Genomic DNA, 11087 nt, shown 5'->3' with positions numbered 1-11087 from the left:
TTCCACCGGCCACTTGACTACGGCGGCCGCAAGGGACCCCGGGACTTGTAGTTCCCCGCTGCTAATGGCAGAGACGGAGACAGCGGCAAAGGCTCCTCCCCGCCCGGAACTGCGCTCAAACTGCAACTCCCAAAGGCGCCCTGCGATGGGGAAAGACGCAAAGGAACGAGCGAGGTTGGTGACTGGAGGAGCTCTAATGCCTCTTTTTTGATTGGCAGTCGGAGCTGGCGACGTTAGGCGGGCGCTGCTCAGGCTTCACGAGATCCTGTGAAAGCAAAATGGAGGGGTGTGTGTCTAACCTAATGGTCTGCAACCTGGCCTACAGCGGGAAGCTGGAGGAGTTGAAGGAGAGGATCCTGGCCGATAAATCCCTGGCCACTAGGACTGACCAGGTAAAGCAACGCTTGGGGCCTCTCCGCTGGCGGCGGCGGCGGCAGCGGCGGAGACCAACGTGGCTGCCCGGCCCAGCCCAACCCATGGGGAGGCCGGTTCCGAGAGGGCCAGATCTCCGCCCCCGCCGCCCCATCCTTACCCCAGGGTCACCTCAGGACTCGGGACCGGGCGGCCGGAGCTAGCCCCACAAAACGCCAGTGTTGTTTTTTGGCCCAGTACTTAGTCGCTGTATTTTGGATATTTCTAGAACGTTTGCGCATTTCTCAGAAATGCCCAGTCTTTGAGACATCAGTGAGAAGGAAAGTTTTTGGTTTTTGGAAATGGGTTTGTTTGCTTTTATTAGTGATTTTATTCAATGGAACACGTGTAACTGAACGCCTCAGCTGGGAGCTGAGGATACAGTCGAATGGAAGGAGCAGATGTTAATAAAATAATTCCAAATCATATGTCCGATTATAAATTGTGGTAAATACTCGGGAGAGAAGTTGACGTGGGGCTTTCAGAACGTATCATGGAAGGACCTGATTTAATCTCGCTTAGAAAAACCGAATGTTGTCGTAACTGAAGAGGCTTTGCGAAGGAGGAAAGGTTGGCTGTATCTTGAAGGATGAGTGGGATTTCCCTTTGGGATGAAGGGGCATTTTAGGCAAAGGCAGAACAAAAGTGAGTGGACCCTGGGAAGTGTTTCTTTCTGCCCTTCTGCTCAAAAGACCCTCATGCTTTCACCCTGAGTTTCTAGAAGGATTCACGGTGCCCTCAGTAAGCCAACATACATTTATAGATTGCCTCCTATTTGACAGGCACCGTGCTCAGCACTAGCAAGACAGTGTCACATAATTACAAATCTCCATTTTGTGTGTTTGGGAAGAGAATTAGAAGTTCAGAGACTTTTTTTCTGGAACTTTTCTTTATTGCTCAACCTGAAAATGCCTTTGTCTAGTTTACCTTCATTTTGGTATGGTGATATTTAATACTTTAGATTTAATTTAACAATATTAAGATTTAATAATACTTCTAACCATTCTTCATGAAGTCAATGGCATGAAAAAGGGAGAAACTATTCAAGATCAAAAGACTTAAGAGGGCTTCCCTGGTGCCGCGGTGGTTGAGAGTCCGCCTGCCGATGCAGGGGACACGGGTTCGTGCCCCAGTCCGGGAGGATCCCACATGCCGCGGAGTGGCTGGGCCCATGAGCCATGGCCGCTGAGCCTGCACGTCCGGAGCCTGTGCTCCACAACGGGAGAGGCCACAACAGTGAGAGGCCCGCGTACCGCAAAAAAAAAAAAAAAAAAAGCAATTAAAAAAGACTTAAGAAACATAACATCTGCAACTTATGGAGCTTGTATGGATCCTGATTGAAACAAGCCAACTGCAAAAAGACATTTGGGGGACAGTTGGGGAAATCTGGGTATTTGATGTTATAAAGGAGTTAGTGTTAATTTTAATCAGTGTAATAGCTATGTAGTAAAGTATTTTTTAGATACTCAAATATTTAGGTATGAAAGGTCATAATATTTAAGATTTGTTTTTAAAAATCTCATCAAGGAGCAAAACAGATGAGGCAAATATGGCAAAATAGTTATAAGATGTAGGTGATAGGCATATGGATATGTTATGTTCCCTGTATTTTTATATGAGTTTGAAATTTTTGTAATAAATTTTAAAATACTATTTTCTTTTACATAGGGCTACGAAATATAGCAGTCACTGCAAAAAAGAAAAGAGACAGAGAGATTCCCTGTTTCCATGTTTCTCAAAACATGACTAACTCCTAGCTTATTATTTTTTTTAAGTAATGTTGCTCTCTAATTCTGTGTGTGGTATGTTTTTTAAATGGTTATAATCTCAACTAGTTTCATGAACATTTCTTTCCCAGAAGATACATTTGTTCTTTCTAGAGCATCTAGAAAATTCAGAGCTGACGGGTTTGTGTCCCAACTTCACGATTTACTAGCTGTGCGACCTTGACAAGTTGCTTACCCTGAGGAGTCTGTAAAATGGGGATAATATCCACTGTATAGGATCATGGGGATTACAGGAGATGATGCACGTAAAACTCTTAGCACAGTGCCTGACATAAAAGTACGTACATAACGGAAATAGCCAAAGCTGTATTTCTGCCAAAGCACTGAAATCAGTTTTTTGCTCTATTGCTTTCATGGCTCTAGTCTGCCCAGAATTACCTACGTTCATCAATGTATTCTCCTCATGTTACTAAAACCTTGGTCTCTCTTATGTAAGTAATATGGTTTAAGGTTACCTACCTGAGGATCCAGTGCTCTCCATTCCTTGTTCCCAAACCGTAGGTTTGCTGGCTCCAATATTAAATTTTTTTTTCTGTTTTCTTGCCTTAGTTCTATTTTTCTTTAAGACTGTTGGTCTTATTGCTTCTCTGCTTCCCGTGTAGGACAGCAGAACTGCCTTGCATTGGGCATGCTCAGCCGGACATACAGAAATTGTTGAATTCTTGCTGCAACTTGGAGTGCCAGTGAATGATAAAGATGATGTGAGTACTAGGCAGAGTTGATAAATCCCCAGTTATCTTTAGACTCCAGACTGGTGTTTACTAAAGCCCGAGTATTAAGCTCACAAACAAATTTTAACGTTTATGACTAGGAACTTACAGCATGTCCCCAGTGACCAAATACAGGACTGGTGGTTACATTATTTCAGAATGTTCATTTTGCCACTCATAGCCTGTAATTTAAGGTAAACATGCAGATCAAGTCTTATTATGATTACCCCTAAGAGACTACAAATCCTTTTTATTATGTTGGAAATTGTTTTTGGTGAATATTGCCTGAATAATGAGGGCCTAGTATCTTTTTTTATTATATAAAAATTTGGTGTAATGGTATTGGTTATATTAGGATAAGACTTGTGAAGAATAAGGATGGAAATGTTTTTGTAGGCAGATTCCTTTTCGAGGATGCTCAATAAAATAATATTGATAATGGCAAAAAAGTAAAAACAGTTTAATGGAGGAACAGTTGAATACAGCATATATATACACCTAATAAAATAATACGCAACCAGGGGATTCCCTGGTGGTCCAGTGGTTGGGACTCTGCACTTTTGCTGCCGAGGGCACAGGTTCAATCCCTGGTCAGGGAACTAAGATCCCGCAAGCCGCCTGGCGTGGCCAAAATAATAATAATAATAATGATGATAATAATATGCAACCAATAAAGTTATGATTCCAAAGAATGACATAGAAAACTTTTCACAACGTAATGATAAGTGGATATTGTGGAAAATGCACCTCACGGAACTTGATATCCTATTGGGGTATCCTTGATCCCAATCTTAAAACACATTAGAATTAGACTTATGTATTATTTCCATGTTGTGGGATTATGGGTGCTTTTCTTTTCTTTTATATACCTGGTTTCCAAATATCCTGCAGTGCTTAATGAGGGAAAGAGAAAGAACATTTTTTTAAACCATTTACACACAGCTCTGTAAACCCTGCCTAAATGTTAGCATTAATCCCTGTGCCTTTTCTCCCTGGTTTTTGTTCTGCCCACCTCTTACAGGCAGGTTGGTCTCCTCTTCATATTGCTGCTTCCGCTGGCCGGGATGAGATTGTAAAAGCTCTTCTGGGAAAAGGTGCTCAAGTGAATGCTGTCAATCAAAATGGCTGTACTCCCCTACATTATGCAGCTTCCAAAAACAGGCATGAGGTAGGGTTCCATTCCTAGGCTGCTTCTTTTGAGTTCTAAACCTGTACACAAACACAAATAGATCTCTGCATTGTTTTCTTCTCCATCTTCCCAGATTGCTGTCATGTTACTGGAAAGCGGGGCTAATCCAGACGCTAAGGACCATTATGAGGCTACAGCAATGCACCGGGCAGCAGCCAAGGGTAACTTGAAGATGATTCATATTCTTCTGTACTACAAAGCTTCCACAAACATCCAAGACACTGAGGGTAACACTCCTCTGTAAGTGACAAGTAGCACTCATTTGTATTCTACCTGACATCAGCCCTCTTGCACTAATTCTTTTTTTTATTAGTTTCTGCTTTATAACAAAGTGAATGAGTCATACATATACATCTGTTCCCACATCCCTTCCCTCTTGCGTCTCCCTCCCTCCCACCCTCCCTATCCCACCCCTCCAGGCGGTCACCAAGCACCGAGCTGATCTCAAATTCAAAATGCCTATCATTTTGCCACCCAGAAATAACCACTGATAACATTTTAATGTATTTCCTCCCTGTCTTTTATATGCAAATATACATACTTTACATATGCTTTTTTTTGTAAAATTGGGACGATAATGTGTATGTAGTTTTATATCTTGTTCTTTTCACCTCATAGTATATTGTGAGCATTTTCCAATGTTAATAAATATTTCTAAAACGTTTTTGAATGGCTATCCACAACTCCATTTTATGGATATGGCATAATTTAATAATTCCTCTATTACTGTATATTTAAGCTTTTTTGAGTTTTCCACTATTATAAATAATGCTACATTGACCAACTTTATACAAAAATCATTGGCCATACTGCTGATTATTATCTTAGTATAGAAGTTAGAAGTAGAATTGCTGGGTCAATAGATACACATAGTTTAAGACAATTGCTGTATATTCTGAGATTGCTTCCAGAGGAGTTGTATCATTGTACCCTCCCAATAGCAGTGTGAGAGTGCTTATTACCCCCTCACCAACACCAAAAATATCCTTTTCTTATAGGAAAAATGGTATTTCAGAGTTGTAATTTACATTTTTTATTATCAATGAAGCTAAACATTTTTTAATGCCTATGACTAATTATATTCCTTCTCTAAATTATAACTTTTTGTGTCCCTTTCTCTGTTTCCTTTTGGAGAATTAATTTATTTTTACTGATTTTTTTATGTACCCTTGACTTGACATAGTACAAATATTAACCTTCTGCCATGTTAGTTGAAAATATTTTCCCAGTTTGTCTTTTCATTTTGTTTATGATTTTTTTTTGAAATAACCAAAGATTTCAACTCTATCCAGTCAAACCTATTAATCTTCCCTCAGAACTAGAAAGTGCTTCCTCACCCTGAAATTAGTTAACTATTCACCCGTATTTCATTGTAGTTTTTTTCAAAACATTGCATTGGTTTGGTTTGGTTATTGTTTTTCATTTAACTCAAATCCATCTGGAATTGATTTATGCTTGACCTGAAGCCATCCTCTACCTTGATATTTTTTCTACAGTACTTGGCCACTATTCTTCCTTATCGAATGGTGACTTTTTTGAACCAGAAATTCCGTGAATCTTCTTTTTAGTCCAAAGTAGGATTCAATTTTTTTAAAGTATTGTTTTCTTAACTCTTAGTTTTACAATTTTTTTCTGTAGTTCTGAGCGACTCTGTCTAGAAAAACATGCATATTCTAGCCGTTTTCTCCAAATAAGAAAGGCAGGGTGGCCTGGAGGAAATTTAGGAGTCAGGCAGTATCGGGTCCTGAGCAGAGCCTACGATTAAGGAATAGCTACATGCTGTTTACCCAATCCAAACTCAGCCACTTAAACAACTATATTAAATACTTGTATTAAGTAACTCAGAGAAGTTACTTAACTTTCCTGAGTCTAATTTCCTTATCTGTAATATGAGGATAATAATTCCTTCCTCTCTAGATCGTTGTGAAGTTTAAATAAAATAACACGTTAGTGTCTAATATCCTACCTGCTAAACCGTTAAGTGCCTGACAAGGTTTCCCCCTCACTGCTCAGCCATGTCATCATAGGCAAAGACTAACCTCTGTCACAATTTCAACTGTAAAATGGTGATAATAGTACCTTGCTAACTTACAAGGTGTCTGTAACAATCAGATAATATAAAACTTTTAAAACTGCTTTTCCAAAATTTAAACCACGCAAATTGCTGTTAGCAGGTTGTGTATGGAGGTTTTTCTAAGTTCTCGCCTGGAATTATTGCATGTGTTTGGTGTAAACCACTAATCTTCATAAAATAAGGATGTTATTCCTTAGGCTGGCATGTAGATCACTTCTGTTGTAGTAGGACCAGAATTGTGATTTATGATCTGGTGTTATAAGACTATTCCAATGAATTTTAACTTATAAACAGTCTTCCCCATGAAAATCGATTTTCCTTTCCAGATTAAGTAACTTTCCAATATTACACTACCTAATAATATGCAGTTTAAACTACCTGTCAGGAAATCCTAACCATTACATAGAATTGCAAATGATTAATCCTTCTTTGTGGTCCTTGATTTCAGACACTTAGCCTGTGATGAGGAGAGAGTGGAAGTAGCAAAACTGCTGGTGTCCCAAGGAGCAAGTATTTACATTGAGAATAAAGAAGAAAAGACACCCCTGCAAGTGGCCAAAGGTGGTCTGGGTTTAATACTCAAGAGAATGGTGGAAAGTTAAGCAGCTTGGATTTACTCTTACTTTGTATGTTTTGTGGTTGTCCCCTAATGCCCTGGAAACGAATGTACTTGTGCACAAGACGTCATCTATGAATGATGAAGTTTTTTCATCTTCCAAGTCTTATAAACATGTTGACTATTGTTCCTGCTGAGGTATTTTTTTCTTAGCTTACAACTTGCTTTCCAGGCATTGAATAACAATAATAATAATTGAGATTGTTCTACTGTTGTATATTATTCTGTATTGAATCTTGGTTAACTTTGAGTAAGTGATTCTGTGGCTGTTATGAGTCTTCAACACCCTGCCATGCACCCTCTATCCCCCTCTGAGGCAGAACAACCCCAATAGCACCAGGCCAGTTGTTTTGCCAAATGTTTCTAGGTGGATTCTAGAATGTTCTTCCATACAGTTGAAACACATCGTAACTCGTTTTTCAAGCCCACTCAGAGGCCTATGCCAAATATTTCTGTTTTTTCCAACAGTATGGTTTAATTTGTTTTTGTTATAGGAGGAATACTTGTATATTGTGAGGACGAAATTTTCAGTTCAGAGGGCAGGCATGCTATCCAAGTTTGGCATTCATAAACACTAAAATAATGAAAAATAATAGCCTGTATACCAATGTATGTTTTTTATGATGAGCTATTTCCCTCCAAAATAAAGTGTATTGTTTTACGCCGGCCTCTCACTGTTGTGGCCTCTCCTGTTGCGGAGCACAGGCTCCGGACGCGCAGGCTCAGCGGCCATGGCGCATGGGCCCAGCTGCTCCGTGGCATGTGGGATCTTCCCGGACCGGGGCACGAACCCGTGTCCCCTGCATCGGCAGGTGGACTCTCAACCACTGCGCCACCAGGGAAGGCCAAGTGTATTGTTTCTAAAAAGGAAGTTTTAAAGTTCCTATATTAAGTCATCCTGTATTGAAAAGAATGTCAAGCTTGTTATCATGATGTGTAACAAAAATGTGTTTTGATTTGTATTTCAGAAACTAAAAAAATAAAACGTTGAGAGAATCTCCCAATTCTTTTTGCAAATCAGACACCCACTTAAGCCTTTAAATCCTTTATAAAGACAATTTCTTAGTTTTTGGTAGCTCTGAAGTCATTAAAATTAGTGAAGCTTGAACTGCAGCTAAAATCTTTAAAAATAGTAATCTTCTGAATTGCTAATTAAATGTGGAGCAAAAGAAAATTAATAAGTGTAAACTTGATCTCAATTTAGGGAAACATTTTAAATGATTACTGGTCATAAAATCTAATGAACTCCAAGTGACTCTTCAAATTATTTTTTAATTTGAACTTTATGCTGCAAATATTGCTTGAAATAAGTAATCCAAGTGAGTCCACAAACTTCAATTAATTTGGGGTCAGAGACTTAATGACCAGTATCTAAAATGAGTTTTGTAAACGCAAACTGTGTTGTTGATATTCAGGCCCTTTTACGTAAGTAAGTATTTTGAGTGCTGAGCTTTACAATTATTAATCAGGGAAGCATATTCTTATGGAACTAAACTTTGTTTATTGAATGCCAGGGACAGAATTAATGACAGGGGAAATAATTTCTTTCTAATGCTTTTTAGCGTGATCAAAGAGTAAAGTTATATCTAATAGGGCCTGTTAGGACTGAAGGTATTCATAAGTACTGCGTTTTATTGTCTGAGGTAATAGGCTTTGTGAATGCAAAAGAAAATTCATCTTAGTTCTTTATAATACAGATGGAACCAGGCCTCAGGTAATTTGTAGGCTATTGGCATTTTAAATGAAGTGGCTTAACAACATTTCAATCAATCACTGATTTGTGTAAACTAAGAATATTGATGGCCTCGGATATTGATCAGATTGTTACCTGTTCCCTGTAGGAAACCCAGTAGAGATGAAGCTGATTCAAGTTCAGCGGGTTTTACAGTTACTTTCAAAATGAACTCAGGAAAGATGACAATTTTAATCGTAGAGCTTAACTGAGAATATAAGATGGAAGAAACAGGTAAATAGAAGAGTGGAAAAAATTACATTCTCAAGTATCTGTTGGAGGGAATCCACAGTTTCAGTGAGGTTCTATGAGATTCAAGATAATTCTTCATTTTACTTTGTAATCTTTGACTTAACAACTTAACTGTATGACCCCAGTGTTTTGATTTCCCAATTTAACTATACCAACTACACTGAATTCATTACATGGTAGCGTCTTCTACTTTCTGTTGCCATATCCTTCTACACTATCAAACCCCCAAAACCTTCTGTTAGCAAGTTTGATATAGTGTGGGAGCTTTCCTTTGGGTGTATGACTCTAGCTTCACAGTTCTATTGACTGCCTAAAATTGAATGCAGAAATTTTTATGTGCATTTTTCTGGGAAGAGGGTTCAGTAACTTTCATCAGATTCTCAAAGGGATCTGTGACTTCCCAAAAGGTTAAGGATCCCTGGTTGAGAAAAAAAGAATGCTGAATCAATTATCAGTAGACATGGGTTCTACAAAAGTAGAGTACCACACTTTATAAATTTTTACATCCATTCTCCATTGTAGGCATTAAGAAGGTAGAAATCATCTCCATTTTACAGATGAGCTGACACTGAGAACTAGCACTACAGCCAACACTAAAATCTAGCTTTCCTGGATCCTGATCCATTTTCTTTCTGCCTCTACTCAAAAACAGTGGGCCAAATGGAAGGTACTGTGGCATTTTGATAATAACCCATTAGTTTTAACACCCCACTGACCAAACCCTGTGCTTTTTTTTTTACATTCGTGGGTTTGGGGGATTTTTGGGGTTGGTTTTCTGGTTTCCCAGAACCTTCATTATCATCTCTGAATTCTTTTTTGTTTTTAGACCAAAGTTTCAAAGACAAGTGGGATTGAGTCTTCATTGATTGGTTTGAACATTTTATGAGACCCTCTAACCTGTTTTACAGCATGTAGACATTGTAAGACCACCTTTTATTACTAAAACTTGGGTTTGTTTCATTGAAATTAGTAGTTTGGTGCAGTTGAAGGAGCATTACACTGGGAATCAGAGAACTTGGGATCTAATATTGACTGTAAAATCTTAGGCAGATTATTTTACCTCTCTTCACTCAGGGATTCTCCTCTGGAGATTGGGTGGCGTTCTATAGGAATGACCCAGCTTTTTAAACTACATTTACCCCCTTCCTGTCTCCCCCACCAAGAATATAATTCTGCATCATCTCCCACTTCCACCCCATCATTGTCAGGAGTGGGCCATTGTGTGCGTTACTACCCTCAGGTGCACTGAGATTGAAAAAGTTCGAGTCCTATTGATCTCAAAGCTCCTTTCTAGTTCTTCTTACTGAAAGTTCATCAAACCTGAGTTACAGGCCAGTGTAAAAGCTGCAAATATTAACTTCTCAGCATACAATATTGTGGGGAAAGTTCACTTGGTACTCTAAAGGACATGGGAGATCTCAAATGCATAGTTTCTTGGTTGTTGGTCAAGAATTACTATGTTCCCACTTTCCAGGTGGCGCTCCTACGGTGTGTACCGTTAAGTGGGTTCAGTAATTTAACCGCGTCAGAGAGGGAAACAAAGCTCAGGAATTCTAGGGCAGCCATCCACCACTTCCAAGAGCATCCATGGGAAAATGGGGAGGCCTGGACAGTCCCCGCCTGGCAGCCTCAGGACAGAGCCTTGAAGGAAAGCCTTGAAAGCTACAAGTTGTTTTAGTTGCTCATAGGGTGCCAAGTGCAGAGGCCTTGTACCCAGCACTTCAGACCAGAGCTCCTAGAGTGAAAGGCTGTGCCCGACACTTCAACTTTGTGCGCTGTGTGTCACAACACTGCAATTCAAGATGGCGATGGCAGACCACGTGCAGAGATGCCACACCTGGCACTTGGATCTGGAGCCCCGAGCAGCAGCGCAGCTGTGCCCGACCCGCAAGAACTCCACCCCCCTCTCCCCACTGGCAAGAACCCTATAAAGCAGCCCCGCCAATGGCCTTCTGGGAAAAGCATGTACTCTAGAGCTCAAGCTTGCACTTCTCCATTCTTTGATCAAAGAATAAAACTTTACTTTGCTTCTGAACTGAACTCAGACTCATTCTAGTGGCTGGAATGACACCAGACAGGAGGACCCTTGTTGGGACCTGACTCGAAAGGATCAGCAACAAATGTTGGCAACCCAGATGGTTTTTTCGCCTGCACCTGTCCACTAAGCTCTGGGTTCACCCTGGCTACAGCGGGAGAATGGTGGAGGCTTTGAGAGGTTCACATGGTCTTTGCCTCTGGTCTTTGAGTACACTCTGACACAGTAGAACAGCGGCAGCCTTTGGCCGAATTCAGAACAACTCTGCCCGGAAACCCAAT

The 11087-nt window shown here is 40.0% G+C and overlaps 1 protein-coding gene across 1 annotated transcript; it reads left to right on the top strand.

Annotated features, from left to right (window-relative positions):
- Window positions 1-278: 278 nt before the first annotated feature.
- PSMD10 (proteasome 26S subunit, non-ATPase 10) lies at window positions 279-6841 on the top strand (the record flags this gene model as incomplete). The annotated part of the gene is made up of 5 exons (XM_079727949.1): window positions 279-392; window positions 2801-2899; window positions 3930-4076; window positions 4171-4337; window positions 6620-6841. 5 exons carry the CDS (start codon window positions 279-281, stop codon window positions 6771-6773), a joined length of 681 nt encoding a protein of 226 aa, XP_079584075.1. The 3' UTR covers window positions 6774-6841.
- Between the last annotated feature and the right edge of the window lie 4246 nt (window positions 6842-11087).

The sequence above is a fragment of the Hyperoodon ampullatus genome (assembly GCF_949752795.1).
Source record: "Hyperoodon ampullatus genome assembly, chromosome: X".
In the NCBI taxonomy this organism is placed as follows: domain Eukaryota; kingdom Metazoa; phylum Chordata; class Mammalia; order Artiodactyla; family Ziphiidae; genus Hyperoodon; species Hyperoodon ampullatus.
This window is presented reverse-complemented; position numbering and strand designations above follow the sequence as displayed.